At 53.7% G+C, this 14,406-nt stretch overlaps 2 protein-coding genes across 2 annotated transcripts; both read right to left on the reverse strand.

The window, feature by feature from the left end:
* Window positions 1–255: 255 nt before the first annotated feature.
* Window positions 256–8,003, reverse strand: Kcnj14 (potassium inwardly rectifying channel subfamily J member 14). The gene is made up of 3 exons (XM_057761024.1): window positions 7,874–8,003; window positions 3,023–3,783; window positions 256–1,830 (listed from the first exon to the last, which is right to left on the reverse strand). Exons 2-3 carry the CDS (start codon window positions 3,728–3,730, stop codon window positions 1,234–1,236), a joined length of 1,305 nt encoding a protein of 434 aa, XP_057617007.1. The 5' UTR covers window positions 3,731–3,783; window positions 7,874–8,003; the 3' UTR covers window positions 256–1,233.
* A 264-nt stretch (window positions 8,004–8,267) lies between these two features.
* Window positions 8,268–14,311, reverse strand: Grwd1 (glutamate rich WD repeat containing 1). The gene is made up of 7 exons (XM_057761046.1): window positions 14,025–14,311; window positions 13,755–13,872; window positions 13,445–13,604; window positions 10,984–11,197; window positions 10,737–10,879; window positions 10,355–10,552; window positions 8,268–9,332 (listed from the first exon to the last, which is right to left on the reverse strand). The coding sequence occupies exons 1-7, from the start codon at window positions 14,209–14,211 to the stop codon at window positions 9,015–9,017; spliced, it is 1,338 nt and encodes a 445-aa protein (XP_057617029.1). The 5' UTR covers window positions 14,212–14,311; the 3' UTR covers window positions 8,268–9,014.
* Between the last annotated feature and the right edge of the window lie 95 nt (window positions 14,312–14,406).

Here is a 14,406-nt window from a genome sequence, read left to right on the forward strand (position 1 = left end):
AAAACTGAAGCCACACAAGGCAAGGTTTGCCCGGAGTCACTTGGAGCTGCTGGGACTTAAAGTAAGTCTTCCCAGATCTCTGCAAAGGGCTCCAAGTGGCTTGAGCCTCTTCTCATCTTACTGCAAGAATGAACGGAAAAGATAGAGATCTGTATTTATATATAATACACGTATGGATAATATCTCTGAGAAATAGACACACATCACTAGGTGTAGTATTCCAGAATATTTTAGGCTCCCCAGCCTCAGCCTCCCCCTTCCATTGCCCTCTAGCCCTGGGATCTTCTTCTAGGCTCTTGCTTGCAAGCTCCGCCCAGAAAAGCGTCTGCCTCCCAGGACTACCAGGCTGTCCATCTGAAGGTGACTAGGACTTTGGGGAAGGACAGTTCTGGGTCCCTGGAGCTTTGATTCCTGTTGGCATTATAAAACCACACAGGAAGTCACCCATGGTCATGGAGCTCCCCAACCCTCTGGGCAAAGTGGAGCAGCAAAGCACAGGCATCTAGACTTCTGCTGGACTCTGATCAACCTCGGCTCACAGAATCCTGATTCCTTTGGATGCTCTAAGAATGGCACTTCAAACAAAAGCAGATTTACCCTGTGGACACGGAGAAGCCAGACTCACTCCCTTAGCTGGACTCTAAAGAGCCAGTATGCTAGAGTTCTCGGGCATCAGGAGCCTCACGTCATCTTAGTCCTACCGATGCTCTGTGTGTTGTGGTTTCTGGAGTAGGTCCCCTCTCTAGCCAGCTTGTTCTAGAATCCCCCCTGTCAACCTAGACTTAGAGGATCTCAACTCTTGGACTTTTCTTCACATAGAGTCCGGGCACCAGTCTGTCTTTGGCCAATCATGATGATCCCGAATCCTTGGAGTACTCTTCCCTCTTCCTCCTGAGGGTAGCAAAGCCATCGTCACTTGACTCCGCTTCTTGATCTGTGTAAATTGACATCTTCTTCTCCGAAGCCATGTGTCTCACTGAAATCTGACCAGAATCCAGCCTTTATGCCTTGCCTCTGGGATGGTCCAGAAATGTGGATCCCTCAGCTCTCGTAAGCCGCAGGAATCCAGCTCCTAAAGGGTCTTGAGAGTGAGGATGGAGCAGAGAAATGAAGGTCTGGTATTGTCTGTGGTAGACAACCTCATGGGTAATGGTTGTCTCAGCCACTGGTCCTTGGAAACCCCCTCCTCCCAATGGGAAGGGGAGCCACATGGGGAAGTGGGCCTCAGCTGTGTCATGGAGGCAGGGTCAGTGCCAGGGTTGGTGTAAGAGCTTGGGGACTGTCAGCCCGATCTGGGATCTCTGCTGAAGTCCCCTCCTTAGCATCCTCGTCTTCCTCCTCTTCCTGGCAGCAGCTCAGAGCAAGTTCATTCTCATAACAAAATGCAGCGAGGGAGCCAGGAAAACTGGACTTAGGGCTGTGGGAAGCCTGCTCTGCCCGTTCATCCAGCTCCTTGGCACTGCAGACTGGTGTCCCTGGGACCTCGTATGTTCGATGGAAGTGGCGATAGTCAACCTCATACTGGGAGCCGCGCTGGAAAAGGACTGGTTCGAAGCGATGGCCCCAGAGCAGCTCACCTGGGAGGTAAGATGAGCGGCACTGTGTCGTCATGGCTGTGGCCTCAACCATGCCTTCGAGGATGACCACCAGCTCAAAGTCAGCCCGGGCCAGCTCTGCCCGCCCCAGCTCGTACAGTGGACTGGCCGAGTCAATCTCGTGCACAATGGTGATGGGGGATACGAGGAAGATGCGGTCGGTGCCTCCGTCAAAGCCAACATCCACATCCTGGTGGTCCAGCGGAATGTACTCACCCTCCGGGGTCACACGGGGCTGTGCAGAAGCAAGAGAACAGAGCCAGAGAGGTGAACACAGACTACAGCAAGAGAGGAATACAAATACAAAGAAAGAAGAAGGAGCAGCGAGGTGAGATACTAGAGAACATTTACCCAGAGACCGAGAGGGAGACAGTCAGAGATAAGGGGACAGACAGACACCTTCCCTGGGGGATGAGAAACCCAGGAGCAGGGGGAGACAGTGAGATAGAAAGAAACCTGGGGACAGACAGGGATGGGGGGGACCCAGAGAGAGGGACAAGGGAGACAGATCTGGCTCCAACAGGAACGACCCCACCACTGTTTCAGGTAGCTGTGCCTCTCCAACCCATTGAGTATAGGTATGAGCCCATTGAGAAGTGTGTGTTATACTAGATGCTGGTGGTTTTGTCTCCTACCTTCTGTTCTATGTGTCTCCTGGGTGGTGTCACTACCCACCCCACAGACCTCTGAAAGAAGTGGCCCCCTGGGTCCTCTGTTCTCTGTACCCCAGAGGCTTCTGGAAGTTGAACTTCCCACAGTCACCCACTCCCTCCTCTGGCCTCAATTGCAGCCTCCACTTGGTCAATGCTGACTGCAGCTCAGTGGTTTGTTGGGAGCCTAGATGCCTGAGCAATGTGGCCCCAAGTCTAGGAGTATCAAGACTCCTACAGCAGGGTTGGAGGAGGCTGCTACCCCGGCCCGGTGGGAATGGCTTCAGTGGGCTGCTTCCCAGCCTTGCTGCTGTGCTCACTGGGTAGGGGAGCCTGGGACTCAAGTCCTGAGCTGCTCTGTTTTCCTTTCTCCTGGTAACTGTGCCCTAGATAGTAGCAAGGCCTCAGTCTTCACCACCCTCTAAACCCATCTCAGGCTGCTGTCCAGGGCTTTCCGGCTGCTGGGAGCTACCGGGAGCCCTTGAGGACAGATGTGATTGCCCATGTCTGTAGCCTGTAGCTCCTGTCGGGCAGTCTCCAGGCCAAGAAGCTCTCAGGTGTTCTACTGTCTCAAGCCCAGGTTCCCAGGAACTTGCTTCCTGGTCTACCTCTATCCTGCAGGTAGCCCATGGCTCTGCTATTCAAGGTACTGGAGACACACCTCCCAGATTCCTACACCCTGTCCTCCCCTAAAAACATGCACACGCACGCACCCCACATCTGCAACAGCTGGGTCCCACCCAAGTCTCCTTCCCCAGGCCCCAGAAACCCCCTCACCTGCAGCAGCTGGGCCCGCACGTGAGCCTCCACCAGGTGGCTGCGGCGCAGGTTGCCCACCCGCCACATGAGGCAGAGGCGGCGGTCTCGCAGAGCCACCACTGCGTTTTCGCTGAAGACCAGCGTCTCGTTGCGTTTCTTGGGCTTGGCCATCTTGGCCATGACTGCTCCCACGACGAAGGCGTCGAGCACACAGCCTGCGATGCACTGTAGCACCACGGCGGCCACAGCAGCTGGACACTCCTCGGTAACGCTGCGCACACCATAGCCTATGGACGTCTGCGTCTCCAGCGCGAAGAGGAAGGCAGCCAGGAAGCTGGCCACCTGTGAGAAACAGGGCGCCGGGGGCGGCGGGGCCGCCAGGTCACCATGCAGTGAGGCGATAAGCCAGAAGGTCAGACCGAAGAGCAGCCAGGAGGCGAGGAAGGAACAGGAGAAGAGCAGGCACATCCAGCGCCAGCGCACGTCCACACATGTGGTGAACAAGTCACTCAAGTAGCGCGCGCCCTGGCCACCCAGATTCACGAAGCGCACATTGCAGTGCCCATCTTTTTTGACGAAGCGCCCGCGGCGCCGGCTCCCAGTCACCGGTGCGGGCGCCCACCCATTGCGGCACAGCCCGGCCCCTGCCTCTTCCTCATCGCCAGCTCGGCTGTTTCCTGACTCCAGCGCGCCGCTCAGGCGGCGCAGGGCCCTGGCCAGGCCCATTGGGCGGGGAGACCCCCCTCTACTTGGCCTAGCGGGGGGCAGGCGCCCCAAATCTACAGGAACAAAAGATGGGCAGGAACGTCAGGGGTACCAGGAACTAGAGGGCCATCAGGCATGGCACTGTGCTGCGCATCCTCATCTACCAAAGGGTGGGCCAGCACTTACGGGACAACTTTTACGAATATGAAACTTGTGTATAGCTAACAACTGAAGCAGAGTGTTTCTAGTCTTCCTAATACTGTTATGAAGAATGCCAAATTGGTGACTTAGACTGCTGTAAGCCCTGCACATGAACTTACACGTTTGTGGTTTGGTTTGTTTTATAGATGGTACTGGTGTAGAACAATAGGGATACTCCTGAATACTAGGCAGTGCTCTACCAGGGATGTCCCCAGCCCCTGACTGGTAGATGGTTATCAGTGCTCTGCCACTGAGCCATGCCCCTAGCAAAGAACAGAGTTTTGAGATAACCACATCACTTTACAGATATAACCTTCTTAAGCCCACAGCTACTCAAGCTTTGAATGCTAGCACTTGGTGTTGGCGATCACCAATACCAAGCGTCAAGAGAAAAACCAGCCCCAGGCCGGGCAGTGGTGGCGCACACCTTTAATCCCAGCACTTGGGAGGCAGAGGTAGGCGGATCTCTGTGAGTCCGAGACCAGCCTGGTCTACAAGAGCTAGTTCCAGGACAGGCTCCAAAGCCACAGAGAAACCCTGTCTCGAAAAACAAAAAACAAAAAACAAAACAAAAAAACCAGCCCCAGATGTGGAGTGAGGTGTGCATACTGCAATTCCAGCACTCAGGAGGCTAATGTAAAAGCATGGAGAATTTGAGGCCAGTTTGAGCTATGGAAGGCCCTAACTCAGATAAGGAACAAGGATTCTACCTGGCAGAATAAAGAAATGACGGACAAACATCAAACCATATGAAACATTGCTTTGTTGAGGCTGCCTTATGAGCTCAAGAGATCTTTGCACCTCAGTCCCTGGAATAGGTGGGAACACAGGCTGTGTCAGGCATGGCTGTACCTCAAAAACATTTTAAGTGGGAGGAGCCAATTCCAATCATGGTTCAGTTTCCTTTTTTTTTTTTTTTTGGTTTTTCGAGACAGGGTTTCTCTGTGGTTTTGGAGCCTGTCCTGGAACTAGCCCTGTAGACCAGGCTGGTCTCGAACTCACAGAGATCCACCTGCCTCTGCCTCCCAAGTGCTGGGATTAAAGGCGTGCGCCACCACCGCCCGGCGGTTCAGTTTCCTTTGTCTGTATATCCGTATCCACTAAGCTCAGAAACTCAGACTGGAAGCAGTGGCCTCTCTACCGAACATGCAGACCTTTCTACGCATCAGTATTCCCTGAACAACATGGAGAAACTACGTAACATCATACTGCCATGTACCAGAATCTGGAGATGTTTGTTTTGGAAACAAAGTTTGCACACAGCCCAGACTGGCCTAGAACCAACCCTCCTTGCCTCCACCTCCTGAGTGCAAGAATCACAGGCCTGAACCACCACACTGAGCTATAGAGACATCTCTAAACACATGGAACGGTATGTGGGGGTCACCTCCAGCTGAGAAAAGGGGGAATGGAAAAGATGTAGGGTTTCCTTCTAAAGTCATAAAAACTGTCCTAGGTGCACCAGTGACAACAGCTCAGCTGTGCAGCACTCAACATCACCGGACGGATGCAGAGCATCCATCAGAGCAGAGCACATGTGTTCCATGCCTCGGGTCCGGGCTCTCGGCCCCAGCACTCTCATATGTTGATGGGTGAATGATGAATTATTTCTAAATGAAGCAGGTTCAACCTTGACCGTCTGATCTGAGGCCACTCCTACTGGGCCTCAGTGTCCTTAACAAGGATGGGAACATCTTCCCAGTACAGAGTGCCTTCTGGTCATACAGACTCAGGTCTGCTGCTCATCCCAGAAGGTGGAGTTCTGTGAGTTCCAGGCCATCTACATAGCAAGACCTTGTCAAGAAAAAAAAAGATCCAAGGTCTGATCTGGTTTAGACTGTAGTCTAGGACTCCTTTTTCAGAGTTTTGATTTGCTCATTTGAGGGATGAAGAGCAATAACTCTGACCTGAAAGGCAGGGCATCTGCAAGTCCTTGGACAGCCCTAGGCTGAATCTTGACCTGGAAAGAAAGCGTTCCGATAGTCGTACAGCGGGTGTTTGCTGATCTTTCTGAGCCTCCGCTCAGGGCAGAAAACCGAAGGTCAGGGCCTTCAGCCACATCTCCAGCTACTACAGGGCCGGTCTGGTCCAAGTGTTCCCCAGTTCAATCTATGGCTTCGTATACTCTAAGCGCACAAGACTAGACTCTATGGAAGCTCATGGGCTTTGGTGGAAAGACCTGAGTGTTCCAAGTAAGAAGGCTGTGTGGAGTTTGGCACTTATGGCCCAAGGATGCCTTGCACCTCCTTTCTTGGTCTCTATGGCATCTAGAATAGGTCACTAGGCCCACCTGACAGGTGCAAACCTGAGTGAACAGAGCTGGGCTGAGTCAGCACAGCAGCCCCGGATGTCGAAGGTCATTCTCAGGATGGGAGTAGGCTGTCTCCCAAGAGCAGCTTTAGAGCTGGAATGTGGGAAGTAATGAGCACCGTGAGTGCCCTGCAGGAGTTCCCCAGAGCATCAGGAGCAGCCTGTGTGGCAGGATCCCTGCTCTGCAGGCGTTCCCCAGAGCTAACCAGGTAGAGAGGGAGGTGGAATTAGCTGGCACCTCAGAGAGAGAGGTGGCAAGCTTGTGTGCTGAGCCCCAGGGACGGTGGCAGCTACTGTGTGGCAGTGGGCCAGGCCAGTGTGTATATGGAAGATCTGCAGCTGCCCATGGTACCTACTGCAATCCAGGGTTCACCTTTGATTGATTGTTCAGGGTATCGGGGCCAAGGGCTTCACCTCATCTCAATCTGGGGCTCCTGTGTTAGGGTGGGAAGCTGGGGTGGGTTCCTGATTCTGCCACTGTTCTGAGATATATCCACTTGTATCCACCTTAGACTGGGAGGGACTTTTACCTTCAGGGAACCATCTGTATCCCACAGAGCCTAGCATTAGGCTGCTCTCACAAAAGATAGGGGAAGGATACTGACCCACACCCCCCCATCTTCCACCTGACCCACAAGAGCAGCTTAATGTTTCCATATAAAGGAGCCAAAGGGCTTAAGGTACTTCAACTGCATGTCAAAGTCACTATATAATCTAAAGCCAAAATACCCCGCCCCTCCCATTCACACAAGGTGGCACCCCTACCCCTGCCAAATAGTGGGAACAGAGGGTACTGAGGGAGTCCCAAGGAAGCCACTGAACAAGCAGGGACAGGAACTCCTGTCCTTTCTGGATCTCCAAGGCAGTCAGACAACCCAACCATACTGGGGTCACTAGGCTCAAAGATGCAAAGTCACGGTAGTCAGCTGGGGGGATAGAGACCCAGAGATAGAGAGATACAGATAAATAGAGATAGATAGATAGACAGACAGACAGAGACCCGGAGAAACAGGGCAGAAACATGAGCTAGGGGAACAGAGACCCAGAAAGAAAGAGAGACAAGAGACCGACTCAGAAAAACAGAAAGTGACAGAGACCCGGAGAAACAGGAGGTCAGAGGCATGAGCTGGGGGAGAGAGATACAAACGGGTGGGGACAGAGATGGAAGAGAGAGAGAGAGAGAGAGAGAGAGAGAGAGAGAGAGAGAGAGAGAGAGAGAGAGCGGGAAAGAGACCCAGAAAGAGACAGACACAGAGTGACAAGAAACTGACACAGAGACCTAAAGAGAGGAACAGAGATCACAGTGGCCTGAGCTGGAGGGGCAGAGGCCCAGAGAGAGAGATGAGAGAGAGTGAGAGAGAGACAGGCACGGGCCGGGGGGCCGCAGGTAGACAGAACTCAGAGAGGTCTGTAGACAAGGAGGCTAAGAATTACAAGGGAAATGAAGTTCGTGTCTCATGAGATGGAGATAGATAGGGAGAGTGAGGGGCTGCCTCTCAGAGCGAGAATGCGGTAGTGAGAAATTCAACAGTATTGGTCAGAGCTGGAAGCCAAGTGCTGGGGTACTAGAGAGGGGAACTACTGGCTGGAACATCAGGGAAGGTGTTGGGGGCAGAGGGAGGATGAGATGGGTTGGCTCATGTCTGCACTTACCTGGAGGGGCCGCCCACCCCCATGCCCTGCACTGGGGGTTCCTCTGCCCAGGCTGGAGAGGGGCCTCTGTGGACGCTAATGTGTTCAGGTCTGTCCTCGGCCCCTGGGGCCTGAGCCGGGGAACTCAACCTCTGAGCTATAGCGGATCAGGGCCTCAACAGAGGGGGGTGGGGGTGGAGCCGGCTCAGCACTGCAGAGGGGGAGCCAGGGAGGCTGGCCAGGCAGGACACTGGGCTGCGGCCCAGGCAGACTGGAGAGGACAGTGCAGATAATGAATGGGTGGGAGGCAGGGAGGACACTGGGGATCAGGAACATGGAAAACAGAGCCATAGGAAGGGCACCGACAGCCTACTGAACTTAGAAGGAAATACTGAGATAATAATAAAACGGAGAAAAATGTGGGTTCCCATTTCTTTCCCCAAGGACGACGTCTTAATAAACCAGTGGTCCAGAAAGAGACACCCATTTACTGACTCCGAGCCAGGTCCAATGGGACTGATTTAGAAAAGGCCAAGTCAAAAAGGAAGAGCCCACACAGGGTGACAAGTCCCATACAGGGACAGGTCCCTGCATAATCCCACCCCTCTTCAGCTTTGTCACAGAAAAGCTCATAGATTGGCGTCTGTCTCGTGTTTGGGGTCTTACTGTCTTCTACTGCGGCAGAAGCCCAGACCTCCCTCCACTACAATAGTGCTCAGCACAGCGAGGGACCCGAGTACCCAGCTGGGATCTCAGCGGAACCTAGCTGGCCAGAGAGCAAAGCGAGAACTAAACTCCACTGGAGCACCCAGACCCAGACTCGGCCCAGCATGGCAAAGCCCTTCGAGTCCCCAGAGTCCATCACCAGCCAGAACTTGTTCCTGGGGCAGAGGTCTAAGTGTCAAGCCAAGAGTCAACACTGACAGAAATCTTATAGTGAGGCCACATCTGGGATGGGCAAGGGTCTTTGGTGTAAGGTGTACAAACCAGGGTCAATCCACATGCAGACACCAGGGCAGCAGAATCCATTACTTTTGTTCCACACAGACCCGTTGAGCGAGTCTTCCTTTCTGGGGTGCAGTTTACAGACCTAATGATCCCTGCCAGATTAGCCAATCCAGTTCCCACGAAGAGCCAAGGTGTGAGGCAAGTGCTGGCCACCTTAGACGCTGATGGTGCGGAAGACGGTGAAGCCTGACAGGGCAGTGCTGATCAGGACCCCAGGGCACTGCGGGTGCCAGTGCAGCTCCTTCAGGTCGGCCTCCCCTTGGTGCACGAACAGCAGCTGCTGGGGAAGTGCCGCCAGCCCGGGGTCTGCTTCCGCCTCCCCTGCCTCCGGGTCCCGCTCGACTGCCAGGTCCCACTGTGTGATCTGGTTGTCAGCGCCAGAGGCTGCGAAGACCCCACTGTCCTGAGGGTGCCACTCCACAGAGGTCACAGGGGCCATGTGCTGCTTGAAGGTGGCCACAGGGGAGCCAGACTACAAGAGAGGGTAGGAGTCAGGCTTTAGTATGAATACTTGACACTCAGCTCAGAGTTCAACCAGGGCCCCCCCTTACACTCATACAAAGTCAGAGCCCAGGAACGAAACACAGGGAAAGGACAACAGGTAAGATGACATATGGTCACCAGGCAGTGGTGGCACACGCCTTTAATCCCAGCACCTGGGGAACCCCCCCCAAAAAAGGATGATGTATGGCCCATGGGCTGACAAGGCGACAGGAGACTGCCCCTGCATGCCCCAAGCATTCCTTCCCTATAAAAACAGCAGAGGGTGGTCCGTCTAGCACATGCTTGGTTATTCTTTAAGGCTGAGGCCTTCACAGAATAGAAACAGCCTTAAGGCCCCCATGCTACCAAAAGACAGCACTTGTGTTAGAAGATGTGAACTAGAAACAGAAGTGCCCGGGGCTGTTTGGCACGGAGGGAGGGTTGCAGCTCCCTCTGGAAGTGTCCCCAAGGAAGATGCTATAGAATTGATTAAACCGGGCAGAGGCTGACGGCATGACAATGCAGGGAAGGCCTAGAGCCAGGAGGTCCTGGCTTCCTCTAGAGACCGGGAGCACCTCTTCTACCTGCCTGGAACTGCTCAGTTCTACAGACAACTCTTAGCTTAACTGTGATGTCACCTCTGCTCCTGTCTGTGCCTCAGTTTCCTTCTGCAAGAAATGAATGGGGTTCAAATTCCCAGCTGATGCTGTATAGTCCACTAAAACAGACTACAATTCCCAGCAGCCCAGGGCCATGGGGCTGTGTAGCCAGCTGTATCTCTGCCACACTGGCAAATGAGAGTTAGCCTCGCTCAGCTAGTGTACCGACCTAACACAGATGGTGAGAAAGGGAAGACAGATGAATAGGGTGCCTCAACAGTCGCAGTAACAGGTGTCCAAGGTTGAAGGAGGGATACCTTTGCTCATACCCACATCCTGCTGTTCCTGCTCCTCTCCAGGTTTCAATTCCCAGCAGCTTCCCCAGCCCTTAGGAGCTCAGCTGGGAAGATACCTTAAACTGCCGTAGGTCCCAGACTTTGAGGACGCCATCATCCCCACCGCTGAGCAGGAAGGGTTCCCTGCGGCTCCAGCTGATGACATTAACATCCCCATCATGGGCAGTGGCCGTGGTGAGCATGCAGGCCTTGCCCGGGGCTGCTCGGATGTCCCAGATGCGAATGGAGGCATCAGCTGAGCAGGAGGCGAACACCTTAGGAGGGCGAAACAAGTTTAAGTGGGAAGATATGCCCCAAACTAAAGAACATGGTCATTGTCATTCATTGTCTCCTCATCTGAATCAGGCCCCAACTTGAGACCCTTGTCCCCCAAGTCAAGGTTCAGGTTTCTAGCCTGCACCAATCAGACCCAAGTCCAGGCCTCTAGCCTTTCCTCACCGTGTCCTCGGTTGGTGACCACTGCAGATCCTCCACGGAGCGTGTGTGGCCCACAAATGGTCTCTGGTCCACATGCCAGGAGCCACCATCCGTGGGTGTCCAGAGGTGGATGTTCTTCTGACAGTCACCAGTCACCAAGCGGCCTGGGTAAGGGTTAGGAAAGCACCTTATCCACCTGGCCACCTTCCTGTCTTCCCAAGAGTCCTATTGCCCACCTTCCCTGAACCACAAGAAAATCCAAACTCACCAGGCACACGAGGGGACCAGTCAAGAGCAAAGCCCTCACCCATGTGGCCAGCAAAGGAGAAGATGGGCTTTATGCGGGCCTGCTCTTCCCGGAGGAAAATGGCCAGGGCCTGGGGGTCATCTACCACCTGTAGGAGCCGCCTCAGTGCAAACACTTCTACCTGGCCCTTCTCTGACCATACTCCAGCCACAGGCTCCTCTCCCAGCCAGGATACCTGCCAGGGGTGCACAAAACAGAGAAGAGGTCTAAGGTTGGACAACAGACCTCCAGAACCATAACCTCTGCATGCCTACAGACAAATTACAGTTCCCAAGCAACTTTGCGAGATGGAAACTGTCACCTCCTGGTGCGTGTGTGTTAGTAGTGAGGATGACGCTCAAAACTCCCACGGTGTTCTGGCGTCTCTGAAACACTCTGTGTGCTAAAGGGCCCCAGGGTCTGGGCCGCACGACCTTTCACCTCTGCGCTTACTCCGAGACCCTCGGTCTGCCCTGTTACCACAGGCAGCACCATCCCTCTGGGGTTCTCCACTGTGCTGGCAAGTTTACGTTAGACTGACAGAACTAGAGGATCTGTGGGAGGAGAACGTCCACTGAGCAAATGACTCTGCAAGAGGGGGTTGCAGGTAGTGGAGCGTTCTTTAAAGAAGTGATTGATGTGGGAGGGTCCAGCCCATTGTGGGTGGGGCCATCCCAGGGCAAGCGGTACTGGGTTCTGAAAGAAAGCAGGGAGTGCAGGTGGTGGAGGTACGCCTTTAATCCCAGCCCTAGGGAAGTAGATCTCTGAGTTCAAGGTCAGTCTGGTCTACACCTCAAGTTCCAAACAAAATAAAACAAAACAAACAATCCCCCCCCCCAACAACAAAAACCCAAAAAACCAGACTGAGCAAGCCATGAAGCAGCAACCTTCCGGGGCTTCCTGACTTCCTTTGGTGCCGAACAGTGACGTGGAAGTGTGAGTGGGGTAAAGCCCTTCCTGCCCAAGCTGTTTTTGGGGTTTCATCACAGCAACAGCAACCCCAAGACATTCATTCACCTTGGGCCCAAACGCTGAGACCCATGCTTAACAGTGTCTTCTTCACACCTACACTGAAAGCACCCTTCCAGATCTTTCTAACCACCTGTGCTGTGGTGGCATATGTCTCCGCCGACGCCACCCTTTCCATGAGCTGCCCCTTACAGAATCAAACATGTTTGCCTTCCTGCAGCCGATTTTCTACACAAAAGCCCGAGATTCTTTTTTTTTTTTTTTTTTTAAAGTTTTTCGAGACAGGGTTTCTCTGTGGTTTTGGAGCCTGTCCTGGAACTAGCTCTTGTAGACCAGGCTGGTCTCGAACTCACAGAGATCCACCTGCCTCTGCCTCCCAAGTGCTGGGATTAAAGGCGTGCGCCACCACCGCCCGGCCCGAGATTCTTTTAAAATAATACCAGACAGATCCTTCCTCAACTTTCCATCCTCCACTTGTTCCTAATTTCTCCAGAGGGAGAAGCCCAAGTCCTCACACTGCCCTGCAGGGCCCAAACAGCTGGCCTTCTGGGTGCTCACTTCTGCCTCTTGTCACCGCCTCTGTCCGTCACACTCCACACACGCTGGTCTCTCCTCAAAACTTCAGAACCTGCGGTGGGTCTCTATCCCAAGAGTACCTGCTCACCAAGTCCTCCTAGGAACATCCTCCCTCTACCTTCAGTCTCTCCACCACACATGGTGTCTTGTAACAAACTACATATTTACACGTTTCTTCTTGTTCCCTTCCTCACTAGGATGCTGAGCTCATAGATTCAGAGCCGCCTGTCACCAGGCTAAATCTTCTGGGACCAGGAGGGTACCCAAGGCATAGTAAGGCCGGACAGAAACCCGCAGGCCCGGTTGTGGGCGAAGTTTTGGTCTGAGTCCTCTTCGCATACCCACCTCCTTTATTTGTTCATCCAGCTGACCAGAGGTGAGCACTCTGCCACTCAGTTACCTTGGAACTCACCCTGTAGATTATGCTGGCTTGTAGTCCTTCTGCCTCAGTTCCTAAGCAATAGCTAAGTAAATCCCTTACATCCCACAACTGTGTGATGTTTCAGCCCCACCTACGAAGCCTCAGGATTTCCAGCATTTGCCTAAGGGGAAACTGAGCAATGACAACCGTGGTAACAACGACAAGCAAAAAACCACTACAGTCTAAAACCGTACCTAGTGTGTAACAGCTATTACCCCTCTTAAGAAAAAAAACTATTAAATAAATGTGTAAAAGCTGAAGGGAATTGAGTGTGGTGGCTCATGCCTGTTACCTCAACCTTTAGAAGCTGAGGCAGGAAAACCACCCTGGGTTTGGAGTCAGCCTGGGCTACATAGTGAGACTATGTCTAAAGAACAAAAACGAAAAACCTGCAGGGCAGGAGAAGGTACCGAGGGACTTGACTGGGGAAGGGGTAAGCTGCAGAGAATGCTGCACAGCCCCTGGGAAGGCAAGTACCCGAACTCGGTTGATGCCACCATAGTGGGGAACCATGGCCAGGTCCAGCTGAGGTTTCCGCTCCTCTTCATCCTCTTCATCCTCCTCTTCATCATCATCACTGCCCTCTGAGGGTGGCGGCTTGGTCCCATGGAGATTGTGCATCCGAAGCATCATCAGTCTGGGGAAGCAAAGGATGAATTAAATTAGGAACTGAGTGCCAGGACTTTTAGGGAGGAAGGAGGCCGAGGACCCAGACTCTTAGGTCTGGCAGACACAGGCAGCCCTAACTCTTGGGTCCTTGAGGATCGTGAAAAGTAGTGAGTCTCACCTATTGTTCTGGGCGCTGTCAGCCTGGGTTCCCGCACACAGGAAGAGAGTGAGCGGGAGTTCTGTCCGGTTGTCACCCAGGTGATCTCGGACTATGTCAAAGCTGAGACAAGGGGCGCCTAGGGAGGGAGGGAAGACGGTATAGTAGCAGAGTCTATGGCCAGCAGTCCGCAAGGTGATGACAGCCCTCAGACTCCAGACCGCTCGTCTCCTAGGCTCCAAGTCAAGCCTTTCAATTCCCTGGGTCCAAGAATCAGGGCCCTCAGCCTACCAGTTTGCGCACGATGGTACAGCACGTAGGCCTCCTCGTCCATCACCAGCTCCTCCCCTTCTCCTAATGGGGGTCCCTTGCCGGGCAGGTAGACCTGGGGTGGGCTTTCGGATCCTGGATCGCAGGACTCAGCCTCCATGGGTTCCCCAGTTTCACATGTGCGCCTCCGTCCCTTGCGCGCCGCCATCTTCGAACCTTCTCGCCCCGACGCGAAGTAAGGACGTCACTTCCGGGTTTCTCTTTTTCCCCCCGGTCTAAGACCTGTCCCACTGCACTGTTACCTTGGAAACCTGAGAGCCAGTAATAAGTAGGTGGTGCGTAGAGAGTTGGATGCCCCAGGTAACGGTGTCCTGGGCTAGTGAGAAAAGACACATTAGCCCCA

This window comes from Chionomys nivalis (assembly GCF_950005125.1).
Source record: "Chionomys nivalis chromosome 23 unlocalized genomic scaffold, mChiNiv1.1 SUPER_23_unloc_1, whole genome shotgun sequence".
Lineage (NCBI taxonomy): Eukaryota > Metazoa > Chordata > Mammalia > Rodentia > Cricetidae > Chionomys > Chionomys nivalis.

Coding starts and splice junctions, on each gene's coding strand:
- Kcnj14 (XM_057761024.1), bottom strand. CDS start 3,730: ATGGGCCTGGCCAGGGCCCTGCGCCGCCTGAGCGGCGCGCTGGAGTCA. Junction 1,831..3,022: donor TGCGGGCCCAGCTGCTGCAG/GTGAGGGGGTTT, acceptor GCTTCTGCACAG/CCCCGTGTGACCCCGGAGGG.
- Grwd1 (XM_057761046.1), bottom strand. CDS start 14,211: ATGGCGGCGCGCAAGGGACGGAGGCGCACATGTGAAACTGGGGAACCC. Junction 13,873..14,024: donor GTACCATCGTGCGCAAACTG/GTAGGCTGAGGG, acceptor CTCCCTCCCTAG/GCGCCCCTTGTCTCAGCTTT. Junction 10,553..10,736: donor GGTCACCAACCGAGGACACG/GTGAGGAAAGGC, acceptor CGCCCTCCTAAG/GTGTTCGCCTCCTGCTCAGC.